Source organism: Pungitius pungitius, chromosome 10 (assembly GCF_949316345.1).
Source record: "Pungitius pungitius chromosome 10, fPunPun2.1, whole genome shotgun sequence".
NCBI classification, from domain to species: domain Eukaryota; kingdom Metazoa; phylum Chordata; class Actinopteri; order Perciformes; family Gasterosteidae; genus Pungitius; species Pungitius pungitius.
In genome coordinates this window covers 2,052,842-2,069,409 of record NC_084909.1, presented here as the reverse complement: position 1 = coordinate 2,069,409, position 16,568 = coordinate 2,052,842, and the positions used below count along the sequence as shown (strand labels likewise).

Sequence of the window (16,568 nt, the reverse complement as noted above, 5' to 3'; positions counted from 1 at the left end):
CCATTACATCGATCTAATGGGCCGCGCGCTAACCGGTTCAGCCTGAAAGCATCAGGTGCTCGCGCCGCTGCGAGGGCGGAGGGGGACGGGGAGTGTGGGGGAGTGTGGGGGGGGGGGGGGGGGGTGTAGACGCAGTGACCCGGCGAGCTACCCTGCCGCGCTTCCGCTAATCCCACCCCCCCCCGCGAAAAAACCACCGGCACGCGCGGAACCTGTCGGTACTAACGGACGGACGGCCTGCCCTCCCTCGTCCTCAAAAAACGCGCCGCCTCTCCTCCGCCCTGCGATCATTTACACTTTCCGGACCGCCTCCTAACGTTGCTCGACCACAGTCTGTCCTGTTTTCCTACCTGTGTGCGGTTGAAAGCCACACGGGCGAACACGGCCTGGGAGACACTAGCTCGCTTCAGCTCGTCTCTGACCTGCTGGTAGATTTCGCAGGAGACCTCGGCGGCCGACGGGTTGCTCCCCGGATGCTCGCCGCCGGCTTTGGACGAACCCCGAGGGATCGGCGGGTGGTTGAGGAACTGCTGGTTGATGGCCTGCGGGTGCTGATGGGCCAGCAGGCGGCTAACGGCCAGCTGCTGGTTGATGAGGTGGGCCATGGCGAGCTGCTGGCGCACCAGCTGCGGGGAGAGCTGAGGGGAGAGCAGCCCGCCGGGGCCCAGCAGCGGCTGCATGGAGCCGGGCGGCGGCGGCGGCGGAGGAGGAGGAGGAGGCCCCTGGCCCGTGCGGAGAGGAGGGCTGTGGTGGTGGGGGCCGTGGGGCGAGGGCTGTTGCTGGGGCGGGGGAGGCTGCGGCTGCTGGGAGGGCGCCTGCGAGTCCCCGGGCCCCGCCTTGAGGAGGGGGCCTCCGCCGCCTCCGCTGCCGCCTCCCAGGTGGCCGAGCTGGGACAGGCCGCCCAGGTGAGGGGGAGGAGCTCTCTGGCCCAGCACGCAGAAGTCCGCCATGTTGTCTCGCTCAACTGGAGAGGAGAGGAGAGGAGACGGGTGAGCGCGGACGCCGTTTCAGCAGCGCGGCGCCGGTGAGACGCGAGGACTTACTTTTGATGTCAGCAGCATCTCGTCCGGACCACATCTTCTCCAGGTAATCTACTGCTCAACAAAACACACGCAGGAGGATGTTTATGGCCACAGAAGCACAACTTTGAAGCCAACATCAATGAGAAGTCCTTTATAAGAGGATATATATATGTAGCTCTGATAGACAGGTGTCAAGGGCCAATCAATCCAAATTAAGGTCCTATGTTCTTCCATCAGAGGGGGCGGAGCTTCACCTCTGCCCGTCTCTCTCTCTCTTTCTTCACCGCCATGTTTGTCGATTATCACAGCTGTAGATATTGACCGCATTGACTCGTGTATTGTAACAATATCCATCGGCATCAGAGGCTCGCGGGATGAGACACTAGCAGCTGGAATGGACCAATCACAGGTTGCTGTCTTCCATAATCCTCCTCGTGGGACGATGCATTATCTGATTTTACTGTTTTCCCTCTAAACGCGGAATCATCTCAATCCTGAGATGCAGTGAATCTGCTGCTCTACTGGCAGAGGGGTTAAATATCTTCACAGTGAACTCTGTGACCCCCCCCCTCGGTGTCAACTCATGGCTGTTTTAACAACTTTTAGTTGTAAAAACCCTAATTTATTTTGTAATAAACATTATTTCCCTATTTGTAGATTTACTTCACCTGCTGCCCAACCTTTTCTCACCGAATTGAAAGCTCACCTTTGATTTTCTTGAACTTCTTGTACCAACGACCAAACTCCTGGCATTTGGCAGTGGAGACGTTCGCATAGTAGGAGCTGTTCACGATGGAGGAAATCATACTCTGCGAGAGAGAAGGGGGGGGGGGGAGAGAGAGAGAGAGAGAGAGAGACAATCAATCACCGGCACCATGTGAAACGCTTGCACTCACGCAACAAACCTGGCGGGCCCGCTCGCATAAACACACAACAGGAATGGAAGCACATTAATCACGATTGGAAGCTGCAGCCAGGGAGAGGGAATCTCACACACACACACACACACACACACACACACACACACACACACATGCTCGCAATTGATGGCAGCGGTGATCGAGGGAGACGGTGCCGTGCAGCGACGGCCTCCTGGTCAGGCGTGTGAGGGTCGTCGAGGCTGCGGTTGAGGGGAAGGGGGGGGGGGCGGGGGCCCTCACCTGTGACAGAGGACACTCTTTGGCCAGAGTGCTTTGGTTCATTTCCTTCAGCAGCTCTTTGAGAGCGTTGCGGACCGTCGCGTGGTTCCACTGCTCGCAGGGCAGGTCCTCCAGCTTGGAGAAGCTGCCACGAGACACAAGAACCGCACGCAGTTTACACCTCCAGTGGGGTCAGTGAGTCACAAGACGAGAAAAAAAAAAAAGGGAGACCAGGATGACTAGTGAACGTGGAAATAAAGTGAGCAGCCAGATAGCTTAGCTTAGCATAGGTTTTGTCACAATGTCCAAAGGTTAAAAAGTGTTCGTTCTCTCCTCTATTTCTAAACAGCACAACTCCTCGTCCTTATGATTTATCATTTCCATCTTTTCCAGTCATTTTTGGCTTGTGTCCTCCAGGTTGCCTGGCAACTTCTCCGGACCAGGACCCAGTCCAACATTCAGCCACAGAGCAAAACCACAACGAGTTGTTTTTGTACGCATTGAGCTTTAAATTGGTGCCGGAGGAATTGTGTTTTCCTTCAGACGGAGCCACGCTGGCTTTTCTGCTCCTGTCTATGCTAAGCTAAGCTAAACTAAACCGACATGAGAGACATGTCTAATATCCATAGTTTAATCGTGAATAACACCCCCCCCCCCCCCTCACCCACCACTTCCCTTTTGGTCCGACGATCTATTTACTTAAAGCCTCAAATGGAGCATTTCGAGCTGCGAGCACAACGTGTGCCAAAAGCCCTGCCGTCGCCGTGGTTACGCACGTAAACAAACTTGGTTGGCATGCTCCGGGGGCACAAACAACAACGACAACAAACTCTTTTATCCATTCGACATCCAGCTCCACTGCAGATGAAAAGGGTGAATCTTTTACAATCGGATAGATTTTGATTTCAACTCTAAATCGGGGAACCGGCCGCTTTGAACGCGGACGCGCAGCTCGCTCCCGCCTTCCCCTCTGGGCGGAGGTAAGTGACGAGGGCTCCGTCCGCACCTGTGCAGCTGGATGCGCAGCGTGACCATGTGGTAGACCTCCATCAGCATGTCGGCGACCGTGGCCTCCGGCGCGTCCGTCAGGAAGTGCACGGGCAGCGGGTTCCAGCGTCCCACCTTGATGATGCCTGCGTCACAGGAGACATTCACTCCGTTTCAACAGTTTCCAATATTGTTCCGATACGTGAATGGGTTTTTTTTATTTTTAATTATTATTATTATTTCAATATGAGAGGTTTGGTGGAAGCCAAGCATTTCTCATTTGCCAGCTTGCCAGTTTTTTCTTCTTTCTTTTTTGTGGACCAATACGATAAAAACACCACAATTAAGGGAGCCAAATGAAAGGAAGTGTAACAATAGATTACACAAGAAGCATTTCGTGAAGTAGCACCTCATCGGACCCTTAATGTATCTCAGATCCTGAAGTGATTTGGAAATGCTTGTGAGTTGGTAAAGTCCAGCTGCTTCGATAAAAAGGCCAAATAAGCTTCAGTGGTGCTCCCCTTTTGGATGAGATCTGATAGATTTAAGTGCAAAGTACAGACTTAAAAGAGGAGCTTTTCACGTCTAATCTCTGGTCAAGTTCCTTCAAGCAGACCTTCGGGGCGGGGGGGGGGGGGAAGTGGAGCATTCTCCACACAGTCGCAGAGGAGCTGGAGCTGTGAAAACTAAACAAAGCTAATCGCATTACCATCCTCTAAATGAGATCCAGACGGGTGCTGAGGAGTCTCTCTCTGTCTCCTCGTTGCTGCCCATATCTCCCTTTCTCCTTTTCCTCCCCCCCTTGTCAGACCGCTCTGATCTCGCCTGCACTGTGTTTATCCCTCGGCTGTATCTCTGACTCCCATCAGGCCGAGCTGTGTTCTTAATTATCTGGAGAGGGAGCATTATTTAATCCACCATGAGCCCGAATGGAGCCGGACCCTTCAGGGCGTGGAGGGACCCCCCCCCCCCCTCCCGAGACCACCGAACCAGAGAGGTCTGCACTAAGAATTGTTCTTTCAGTTAAAAGAACACTACTTTTTAGGGTAAATACCCAGGAATCAACCAAAGTAAAACGTTATCTGTGTTAGTATCTTATTGTGCCTAAGCACACAAACGTTGTATCTAGAAGATAAGAGTACGTATTAATCACACATGTAGCATGATGTGAGATGTTCAGAAATAGAAATAAAATGTAGTAAGCTCACAAGATACAAGAAAACAGGATTGCACATTATTTTACATAAATACAATTTGACTTATTTAAAACTACATTCACATGTGATGTATAGGTTTGTGTGTGTGTGCAAAATCATCATGAGGAATAAAAACCCGAGTCTGCGTGTCCCGGGACGACGTCACGAAGAGCGTTTTAAAGAGATGGAAGAAAATACTCGTTTTATGACGAGTTCTCTTCTCTTTGTTTTTCTCATTTGTTCTGTCTTTTCCACACGGACACACACACACACACAGACACACAAGGACACTTCTTCTCCAGCATCTGAAAATAAGACATAACAATTTCGCTAATGCCAAGTTGGGGGGGAATCAAACGCGTGAATAAGCAGGCAAACACAAACTCACAGAGGACACATGACAGCGCACAGAGAAGTGGACATGTACACGTATCCGCTCGCATGCGAGCACGCACACACACACACACACGTGCGCTCACAGTGTGGCGGCGAATGCATTAATAATTGATCCATCATTTCCTTTGTTTGCTCTGATGTTCAATGGGTTCTGCTTCTTGTCCACATTTAAAAGTAGAAATCATTGTTCCCGTCGGCACGGTAACGTTCCGCCTGCCAGAGGCGAGCTGTGATGTGGCCGGCTGGTGGCTCGGCTCATGTCCGAGTCTGCCCATCCGCACACACACACACACACACACACACAATCCCGTTGCTGGTCTTAGTGGTCGCGGCGGACGCATGGTGCTTCCAAACTGGTTCCACCCCCTGGCACACGGCGAGGGAAACCCTGTACACCTGAGCCAACCCCCGAGGGAGTCCTGCACCCCGGACCAGGGGACACTGGGTGACCTATGGGTGAACGTTGGTGAACGACGTTGTGACTTTTATAACTTCGTGACGTTATCTTCTGTTAATTTCACAAATACAAAAGGCCGGGTTGTTTTTTTTTTTACCTCCGATGATCACAGAAAACTGGAATTACAAAATGGTGGAAATGAAGGTTTGGGGCTAATGGGATTCAATTCATCATTTTTAATTTAAAAAGAAAAGAGTCTTTATTTTGGAACTGGCCACATCACACCTTATTATGCCCTAAATAAACCTGACTGACAGCCATAAACATCTGGTTTCAGTCTCTAATGGGAAAGGTTGCAATGTGCATTTATTACACGGACGGAATGACTCCGCAGTAATTATAATTACTCCAACGTGACAAAACAATTAATTTTCTCTCTGAGACTCCGGCCAGACAACAGTGGTTTCATTCAAAATAAAACTCATCCAAACCGCCTGCCTTTAATATCAACACCGTTCCATCAATCACCAACTCTTCTCTTAATAAGTTACACATATATTAAAATTAAAATAAACAGAAAAGAAGAACCCGTGGTAACATTTCCACTGTGAAGACAAAATGACCTAAAAGCTCACTCGTCTGGGAAAGGGTCCATCGACCGGTGAAGAAAAGGGTGAAACTCTCCACTCCCAAACACGGAGACGCCTCCGAACATATGCAAGAAATTGTCTGCTGCGGGTTGGGGGGGGGGGGCGGCGGGTTACGCACACTCACTGGTTTGACCCCCTTCAAAAAGCCCGTGTGACCTTTCCTCAGCCAAGTTGCGACAATCCTGCAATCTCAGGAACGGACGTGTCGGTCGCCGGTGACCAGTGACTATCGGTGAAGACGGGCCTTCGGGCAGCGCCCAGGTCGCGGGTGAATCGCCAGCCTGCTGGGCAGCGGTGACCCTCCGTGGCCTTTGAAGACGTGGCACTGCAACAATGTGTCTCTCCGGCTGACCGTTGGCTGGAGCCCTAAAGTACAGGTCTGCTCCCGTCCGTTCTATAAAAGCCTTCAGACCCTTATAATCGAAATAAACAATATCTCCCAGTTAATTACTGGGGCGGGCTAATTAAAGAAAGGCCGTGGTCCTCGGCGGGGACTTTAAATACACCGTTGGGAGACAAGAATGCAGGACACAATTCAAACAGGGAGAAAATAGCTGGAACTCTGTGTAATTTTGGTCGTGGACCACAGGGGGAAAAAATGTATAATTTAAGCCAGAAATTATTCATTTAACATAAACGCTTGTTTTAAAAAACAAAAAGTATTCATTTGAGAAAAGTTGGGGGGAGGAAGTGTTTGTCTGTGATACTCCGCAACTACACAGAGGTCCCCAAACGGTCCGAACACTGCTTACGTGTGTGTGTGTGTGTGTGTGTGTGTGTGTGTGTGTGCTCGTGTCCGTGTCTCACACACACACACACACACACGTACAGACACTGAACAATGCTAGAGTCAATTCCCAGAGTTTTGTTTGCGTCGAGCTGCGACTTCCCCTTCGGTCTGGCCTTTGAAGCCGGGTGTGGCGCATTGATGTGGACAGGGGGGGGGGGACCAATGTGGCCGCCTTCCATACGCGCTGATGAGACAGACAGAGGGGGACCTCCCCTGATACTTGGCAAAGACACTGAGGCGAAAAGTGGGACTAATGGCATTCATCTGCAAGCCGTAACAAACAACCCGCCGCACAATTTAGTGGGTAATGTACGGCCATCACTCTGGAATAATGTGCGTCTGTGTGTTGTTTATTTGTCTCACTTTAACAGGCTGTCAATCGCAGCCCTGGATTTTGCAAACAAATATGATCAAGAACACAGTCCCTGGTTTCACCGCGCACGTTTGCATAATTTGCATTCAGCGACGATGCAAAAGGTAACTTAACAAAGACGCGCGAGCTGAGATCCAGTGGTCCACCGCGGGGCGCGTCGCCCCCCCCCCCCCCCCCCCCCCCCCCTGTGACATCACAGCGCGGTTAAATGCGGCTAATAGAGGGCTCGGGGATGGCATCGTCTGCATACTCGAGAAAAGACGGCAGTAAACGTCACCGTCCCGTCGCAGATGACTACCATGTGTTTTTGCCCCGCTCCATCGGCATTCCCACACACACACACACACACACACACACACAAAATGTATTTTTGTCTTGCGTAGACATTCCTGTGCGGCGCTTTGTTGTGTCTTTTAATGCGTTTTCCGAGCTGCGTCTGCGTCGCGTTCTTTGTTGCCGAGCGTGACATCACAGCGTCGGCCCTAAATAGACGACCTCACATCCAGTTTTCCCTCTCGGGCCGATGATTAGAGGCACGGCCTCCTCTCGAGGATCATTCTGGTCTTGACCCCTAAGCCGCACGGTATTTAATTCCGTGAGTCAGTGGCCTCATAGTTTACACATAGTTTACACAGTGAGAGACACTCGGTTGGAAATGGTGGAAAATCATGGCTATTAATAATGGTCTTGATGCTCTTCATACTAACAAAAAGAGGCAGCTCGACCTCAGATATTTGGCTGTTTGAATTGTAATGTTGGAACAGGTTTTGGCTAACGCTGTTGTTCTGTTTTTAAGTTAGTCATCTGTGTGTTTTTTGCTCCAGCTTGCTATCAGCTTCTTCCTCGGGTTTCTTTGCTTTTAACTCCAGCACTTGGCCCCAAATTCTCAGTATTTGTGCTAAGCTAAGCTAACCACCTGTTGGCTATAGCTTCGTATTTCGCGTGCTAGCGCTGTTTGAGTATTTCCATCAGACTCTTAGCTAGCGAGCACACAGACAACCTGTCAAAAGGTGGTTTTTCTAACTGTTTCTTTAAGGGTGAAGGGTCAAATTTTTACGCATTAAGAAGGGTTTGGACCTTCACCCCCTTCAGAACCTGTGAATTCTTGATGCGTCCTTCCATCAGTCTTTGGTGAGAGTGTGGCGTAGCGGCGTTAGCATGATGCTATCTGCAAAAGATTGCTGGCCTTGGCTTTCAAGATGGCTCACACCTTATTGTTTTGAACACCTGGATCGGATGTTTCTCTCAGAATATGGAAGGAAAGCAAGTATGTGACAGCGGGTGGGAGGGTCGGGGGGGGGGGGGGGGGGGGGGTGACTGACCGTGAGCTTGTGCCGCCGAGCTGTGGGAGTAGCCGAGGGCCAGCAGAGCCGTCTCCACCAGCTGAGAGAAGAGGATGTCCTTCCTGACCAGCACGAACTCGGCGTGCTCCTCCCTTCCCTCGCACCCGTCCGTCTGGGATCCCTCCATCCGACTGCTCCACCACGCAGAAGACCGAATCATCAGGCCTGTGGAGGAGCACCGGGAAAAGAACAAGAATGACCCCTTTTTGTAAATGCCTGGCTTTTACCGCGTGGCATCGCGGCGCGGCTTCCCCTGCCGACATGCGGCCGCGCATTCGAGTGTCGCGATCGCTTCCTCCTTTGGGTTCTGCACCGCCGTAGTTCTCGGCACGCTGCGGCCCGAGCAGGTCCAAACGGACGGCTGGCTGCTCAGTGTCCCATTGGACATTTCAAGGCATTTAATCCAACGGCCTATTAGATAGGAGATCGGGATAATAATGGACCGAACAGATATGCAAAGAATTATACAAAGGACCGGCACCGACACCAACTGCTGCTTTCATTAGAGTATCCATAACAGGTTCAAATAAATATTTAGCAAAGTTTTAAAGCGTCAGCGGCGCAACATGAATGCCATTGTGTAATAAATGTTCGTGCAGAGGAATGTAATAAACACGATACTGTGGTGCTTCCTCCCAGATGCAAATTCAGGCCTTTTGAAAACTAAACCAGATTCTGCAGAAGACTATTTGCATTAAGTTCTATTCCCATGCACGCACACACCTCGACGCACTTTCACAGGATTTGCATGATTCTTTAAACCCGTTTGCAGCAACACTATAAGTAGGTGAAAACTTTTGAATGTGTAAAGCAGTTATTATCGGAAATGTGCGTCTGGAATCCTGGGACCTGAACGACAGAAACACGTCGTTGTGGTTGCGAACAACTCGGGTGTCGAGCGCCTGACGTCGAATATTAATTTTAATTCCAACTTTAAATGACAACGGCTCTTCTTTTTTTCTGTTAAAGACGTTTTAACAGTCTATTGCTATTGGAGAGCCTTTACCCATCATTTCCTAACCGTCACCTAAAATCATTGGATGGGAAAACTATATGCAATGACATTTATTTCCGTCAGTCCATCATCAAAGGAGACATCACATGGAAACATGCAAACTTTAAAATGTGTCCCACTGTGTTACCGGGTGACTCAAAATAGATGTGATATATGGCCACATGGACAGTGAAGACGGGTATAACATTGAAAGCAACATTGACGATCGATGGCGCCTTATTTTTGTCGCTATGCTGGATGAGACCAGCAGACGTCGTATCAAGACACCTCGACTCGCACAATTGATTATTCATTTATTAAGCTTCCCTTTCAGTTCCCTTCTACGTTACTAAAAAAAAGGAGAAGCTGAACATTCAGAATCGAAAGCAGCACTCGCTCTTCCTGCTCAGTGGCCGAGGTGCATTAAGCAGCAGGTTCCCAGCATCCTTTTGGTCCCTGCTCTGAAGTCAATCCCTCCCTTCCAATATTAAGCTTTTTCCTAAAAGGCTTTTGGTTTGGAGCCACCTGTCAACTGATTAATTAAAAGCTGTCTGAAGAAATGATGGAGGGAGAGCATTAGGCAGCTTCCCAGCACTAATAATACGCCATGTGTTTAACCGCATGGATAGCACACAACACCAAGCTAACACACACACACACACACACACATGCTCCTTTATGGAGGTGCATGCAGCATCGCCCCCCCGGTTTTTAACCCCGATCCATCCCACCCGTTGTTTTAATCAGTCAATTCCTATATTTCTATTTCCTCCTCATTAATCACTCTGCTGCCGGTCCTCCGGGCTCTCGGGGAGTGAATTACACACCGGAGCGCCGTGCCAATTCAAGTAAGTGAATTTCCCCCAACAGGGAAATATAACTGTCAACGCGTAGCAGCCCCCCCCCCCCCCCCCCCCCCATTACCCCCCTCGTCCCCTTCTGGCCCTATCTCGCTCGACCCTCCGTCTCCACCTCAGTCCGTCTTCTTCTTATATCAGGGTCCTGATGCTGATCCCTCTGATGTGGCGTGTGGGGGACGAGTGAGCGGGGATATTGAAATAAGATGTGTGTGTGTGTGTGTGTGTGCCCCCCCCCCCTCCTCATGGCAGCAGTGTGGTTTTTGAGGGGACACGTCAAGTTTCCTGTCTTCAGAGACAAGCCGTCATTATTACAGGCCTTCCTCCTCCCTTCCTCTCGCACACATCTTTTCTTCTGTACATTCAAACATCCATCATCTCACTTCTTCTTCTTCTTCTTCTTCTTGTCCTCTCACTGCGGTGGAACCCGAGCTCCGCTTTGATTTGTTTACCTCTCTTTTACGGGTCCGTCATTACTGACTCGCAGTGTGCAGTCAAGCACCGTTCAAACCACAGGAATGCTTTCATATTCCAGAAAGGATCCCGGGGTTTTGCAGAAATATTCAAGAATAAATATAAGATGGCGCGTGAAATATTTAGCATATTTTGGCTCGATGTGATGGTGCAGCCTTAAAGATTGATGCATCTTTGTTAGAAAGTTTCCTTCAGCGTGGAATAAAAATCATTCATGTAAATAGTTAGTAAAGAGCAGAGTCCAATTCATGGTTCTGTCAAACAGTGTGGAAATGTCTAAATGTAGGGAAAATGTAGAGAAATGTTTCTGCGCGCACACACAGACACACACACGCACACACGCACACACACGCACATAAACATGAAACAACTTTCACATTGAATGCAGGAATCGATAAACCAGAGTGAGTTGAATAAATCTTGTTTATATGGAGCAATCTGCTTTATTCGGCGAGCTCGTATTATGCGGCTCCCTCCAGGCTTACACATTAACCCATCAGAACCAGGGCGGCCAGTTCCACCAACGGTCCGACACCGAGCGTTTGGGCTTATTGATGAAACGCCGGTATCTGAACGGGACTCGGGGCTAATCTGTCCACCCCTGGTTGGGGGCCCTTTGACCTTTGCGGAAGAAAAGGGTGAAAGGAGGAAGGAGGCCAAACCTCGAAAGAAGGAAAAAAAAAACCAAAATACAAACGCGGTGGGAAAAAAAAATAGAAAACCCCCTCTCTGTCGGTGCCATGAATCCGTGCGAGGAAGGTTTACGTCTCCTCGTCGCTCCACGCATCTGACGTTGTATTTACGCATACGTATATTGAGTTAGTGGCACTCCTCACACAATAAACAAACATGCCGCTCACCTCCCAGGGGCCTCAGCGGCGCTCCGTTGTGGCGTGCGCGCGGCCCGGTGGGGCTGCCGTTGAGCTCCAGCCGGCCCTTCTTCCCCGGGGGCGGGAGGCCGCTGAGGTCCGGGCTGCCTCCCCTCCGCTCTGGACTGTCCTGGGTGACGGGACTCTCGCCTCCTCGCTCCATCCTCCTCCAGACCCCCAGAGGAGCTCCAGCCAGGGAGAACGAGTCTGCAAAACGTTGGAGGAAAATTAGGTTTTTTTTCTTTATTTTTTAATTGGTAAAAGTAAAAAGAATTCCACTTTTACAGTTGGTCATGTTCAACACCCACATGCAATATTTACTCCTGTTTGAGCTAAAAACGTTTCAGGACCTTGAACTTCATGTCTCACGCATGTCAAAGACAATGATTAAGACATTTATGCTTTTGTTTTTTTTCATGCAAGGTGAGAAACGGATGAAAACACCATCCCACGAATTAAAGAAGGGAGACAAATGGGACGGAGAGGCTGTATCGATTGTTCGTTGGGAGTGTGAATGAGCACGTGAACCTCAGTGTCCCCCGAACAGGGCGCCACGGCCAAGTCCTCCTACGGATTAATGCCATTAGAGACGCTGGCTCGCCAGCTCGCTGGGGCCAAACGGACGTCTTTTATTTACATACGAGCCCCTGGACAATATCTGGCAGCGTGTGTGACCCTCGTAGGAGAGAGAGAGAGAGAGAGGGAGAGAGATTGGAAAAGTATGGAAATCTAGTTAGTCAGTAGATTTGAGAGTGGAAAAACACAGAGGGTCTCTGTGCTGAGTGACATCGGCCCGGCAATCCACCAGACCAAATGAGGGACAATCCCTCCCTCGACGCTATTTCAACGTTTCTGCAGCTTTTCGGGCTGAGGAGGGGAGGCTCTGCCGATGAATCCAAACGGGGGGGGGGGGGAGGGGGGGGAGGGGGGGGACAAAGTCGCAGCTGCGAGGGGGGGAACAACCAGGTATTAAACGCGATGGACAGCCGGCGTGCGGCTCTGCAGCGTCACGGGAAGCAGAGCTTTACCTGCACCCTAAAAAGACTTCAAGAAGCAGCGACAGTTCACGTCTCGTTTAGAAAGAACCACCCGGGGAGGGGAGGGGGGGGGTGTTGTAATCTGCCTTCAGGTCCCAACCCGCCGCAGCTGCCCCACCACCGGCGATCCCTATCAACACCATCGCCGTCTGACCCGGGACACACGCACCCTGCGACAGATGCCCGCATTCCCGCGAGCATCTAATCTCCGAAACACAGGTCCCATCTTCTGGGCATTCGAGAGATGAGGAATGATGATGGTGAGCAGCAGCAGCAGCAGAAAACAGCGTCGAGGGCAAATTTGGGTTGTTTTCATTCACTCCGCGCTTCATGCCGCCGACTATCAGGTCGCACACAGGTCGCGGTTTTGTGTTTGACGCTAGCACCTGTTTGGTGGTTGCCTAGCGACAACAACAAAAAAGCAATAATAATAACAAGGTGATTTGATCTTTTTGGGAGGCTAGTGACGTAGCCGCGCCGAAAAAAACAACGTCTGATAATAAAAACTAGGGCTGTGAAAAATTAACGCATTAATCTACGCGAGATTAATGCGATCAATGCAACGCAGTCAACGCAACTTTGTTAACTTCCGGTCTTCCGGGTGTGACGGAAGCAAAGCAAACACGTGGACGCACAGCGGAGGAAAGACCGCACGTGTCAGACGGGAGGAGGGTGAAGAGGCCAACGGAGCGCTTTGAGCACCGCTACGCTACGCTAGCTTCTACGCTACGCTAGCTTCTACGCTAAGCAAAGTGCAGGAGGACAGCAGGAAGAGTCGCTGGTTCTGCTGTGGAGAGGATCAAATGTGTGTAGTTTTGTGTTTAATAAAACATTAACAATTAAACAACTGTGTCTTAAATACACACTTTCTGTGATTACTCATTACTTAAAGATTTAGAGATTTAGTCTAAAAACAAACATCCATTAAAGAAAACATTCATTAAAATTCAACATTCATTGACAGCACTACTAACAACACGTAATTGATTCATCAATTAGGATATTTCTCAAATAAAAAAATGTAGTTGGCAGATTAATTTGATAATGAAATTAATCCTTTTAACAGGAGCATTCTGTTTGTGTTTTATATATATATATATATATATTGAGAGGGACTTGTAATATATTGATATCTATTCATAGTAGTTCATATCTGTGTCTGTACAGCATGAACGTGATTTAATCATGAAAAAAACCCGCAAACCTTCCTACTCCCGTGTTTCTTCCCACCTCTCGTCATACCTGACAACGTGACCAACGGCGCGGCCGTTTCCATAGAAACCTCCGACACAGGAACATCCGGATCGATGCTTATCTATTCTATGCAATGGTTATGGCTGCGTTGAGCAACAACCAGACGACGGTCGGCCCCTCAAACGACTGCGATGGTTATTGCGTTCATCCTAAATCCATCTGAGGTGCATTGTTTGATAAGGCGCGTGGGCAGCTGCAGCAGTTATTAAGGATCTGTTGCGTGTCTGCCATCCGGGAGGGTCACAAATGTAATGTCTTTTTGATAAGCGCAGGGTTCATGACACATAAACTGCTGATCAACAGGAAATAAGAGGAACTAAGCTGCTGCCCTGAGACAGTCGGACACAAAAAAAGAAAACAAAAAAGACTGATTTATACCGGGACGACCGCCTGTGCGTTGTTTTTTTTTTGAAGATAAGCCACGATCGAGTTCCACGTTGTTGCACGCCGCAGACACAACAACTACACAGCGAAGCGGCCAAAGACAAGATCGCAGAAATGCAGAAAATGCAGAAAGTGCAGGCGCACCCAAAGAAACGGGGAGAGAGCGTGACGCGACAACAAAGCGCACCGATAAACAATCGGCCCAGCTCGAAGACGTAAACACACACAAACGTGTAATTCAAAGCCAGACTTAAAAAAAAAACACAAATCACACGGCTGACCAACGGGGAGCTGCGTCCGTCTGAAGGTCTCCTTCCATTTTAAAGGGAGACATGCAGGGGGGGGGCAGATTCTACTTGTAGATAACACCAGGAAACCTTCTGTTCTGTTCGTATGTGCAAGTGAGTGTTATTAAAAAAGTCAATCGGAAAATACAGTAAATGTCTGTAAAAAAAAACCACTCTTTTTTTAGTCATTAAATGTTCCTACAAAACAGACCGAATGACACTTGAACAAACCCCCTCTGTAAAGACCTGCAGGATATAGAAAGGAATTCAACTGTGAAAATTGGGGGATGTAAGAGCTGAAGTGGAGATTTCTGGATCTGGACCTTTTCTTTTGAAAACGTCTTATAAAGTAAAATTACAGACATTTTGAAGACAATTCAGGTATCCAAATATAATAATATCCAAATGAAGGATATCTGAGCATTACTTTTGGTGAATTTTAGGAGAAATTAGATTGGTTTTTGGGGTGTTTTTTTACATTTGCCTAAAGAAGAAATATTATGGAAGCAAACGAACAGCAAATTCTCAAAATTGATGTCGCCTAAATCTTATTTTTTCTTTAGTTCATTTTTTGATCTTTATCTCTCATTTTTGGAAAAACAATTGCAGCCGTTTCGAAATGTCGTCCGACCTCCAACGAAGCAGGACGTTTACGAACTGCAAAGACTTCAGGTGCACCACAGGTGAACAGAAACGCTCCCCCAGTCAATGGCATACAGAAGAAACCCTGTTTTTCACACGCACACACACACACACACACACACACACACACACACACACACACACACACACACACACACACACACACACACACAGACACACACACTCCACTGTACTCCCATTGAGATAAGTGTGCAGGAAACTGCGAGCAGCCTCTCACACACTTAGGTACGCTGTGAGATTTAAGAGGAGGGTAGAGGTGCGGGAGGGAGGACGCCGGGTAAAGAGCGAAGGCAATCAGCCAATCAGCCGGATTCGGGTGTTTTTTTTCGACGTTGTGCACGGTGTGGCTGCAGCGAGGAAACACGACCGACCTCTCGCTCCGCGGCAGCCCGGAGAGGCCGGTATCTCTTTAAACCGTTACGATAAGTGCGTGATAACCAGGGGCAGGGCCTTTGACATGCAAAGCACACGGGGAGAGAGAGAGAGAGAGAGAGACCTGCCGGGGGCATTATTAGCTCTGATAGCAGGGGACGGCCTCTGCAGGACAAGATCCAGGTAGACGGATGTTCTTCCCTTCCCTTTTATAGCAGGGCTATCAAGCTATTGGTTAATGCTTGGCTCTGCAGCACAGATAAAAGAAGGCAGGAGAGGGGAAAAGGGGGTGGGGGAGGTGGGGGGGGCGATATTAAAAGGCCTGCTGTCAGACTGGCTGTGTGGAGGCTGCATGTGTGCACAGGGAGGGGACAGAGAGACGAGGACGGATGAATGTTCTCCCACTGAGCTGCACTCTCCGTTACGATGAGGGAGGAAAACGTGCTTTTTTTTTTCTCCTCAAATTGTAACCAAACAAATATCGGTGAAATGAATTAAGGTTTTGGGGGTAACGCGACTGCTTAAGTCAGGTTGACCTTGTGTTGTGCAAAGACGACCTCTTGGGTTTAGTAAAAAAAAAAAAAAGACCTCCTGGTTTGGGCTTAAAGTGGATTCAAACAAAGTTAGAAAACTTAACAAAACAACGTTGCAGAGGCAACGCAACTTGTTGGTTAGGCAACAACACAAATTAAGAATTTAAATGAAAAAAGGAGTACTTTAGTATTTATGCAAGAAAAACTTTGGTTCAAAAGAACCAATTAATTAGAGACGACAACGCACAAAAACAACTTTGTTTTTTTTTTTAGTTGAAAGGCATCATAGTTCGGTTTGATGCGAAAAAAGACGAAAACCAAAGTTCTCTGTTAAGGCCCCGAAGTACTTGATTCACACAGAACCGGGACAGCGGGGCTCTTTAGCCTGGGAACTTCCTCCCTTTTAGGAGACACAAGAAAAAAAAACTGACTCTGTTTTAAAAACATCTGAAAGGAAAACGGGGAAGAACACAAGCGTTTTTTTTCATGTGGCTGTTTATGAGAAATGATTGTTGTTTAGGAAGGTTACATTATTGTGGAATTCGCCGTTT

The 16,568-nt window shown here is 49.0% G+C and overlaps 2 protein-coding genes across 2 annotated transcripts in view; one reads left to right on the top strand and one right to left on the bottom strand.

Moving 5' to 3' along the window:
- Positions 1–16,568, top strand: part of LOC119228777 (beta/gamma crystallin domain-containing protein 1-like) — a 244,007-nt gene that overhangs the window by 199,680 nt on the left and 27,759 nt on the right. The gene's annotated exons all lie outside the window — the stretch shown is intronic.
- The window catches only part of satb2 (SATB homeobox 2), a 33,118-nt gene that overhangs the window by 13,110 nt on the left and 3,440 nt on the right, over positions 1–16,568 (bottom strand). The window contains exons 2-8 of the mRNA XM_037487677.2: positions 11,479–11,694; positions 8,273–8,458; positions 3,168–3,294; positions 2,183–2,306; positions 1,729–1,831; positions 1,044–1,094; positions 351–964 (exon numbers count right to left, since the gene is read on the bottom strand). Of these exons, the coding sequence (XP_037343574.2) occupies positions 351–964; positions 1,044–1,094; positions 1,729–1,831; positions 2,183–2,306; positions 3,168–3,294; positions 8,273–8,458; positions 11,479–11,650 (1,377 nt within the window). The 5' untranslated portion in view covers positions 11,651–11,694. The remainder of the gene's footprint in view (positions 1–350; positions 965–1,043; positions 1,095–1,728; positions 1,832–2,182; positions 2,307–3,167; positions 3,295–8,272; positions 8,459–11,478; positions 11,695–16,568) is intronic.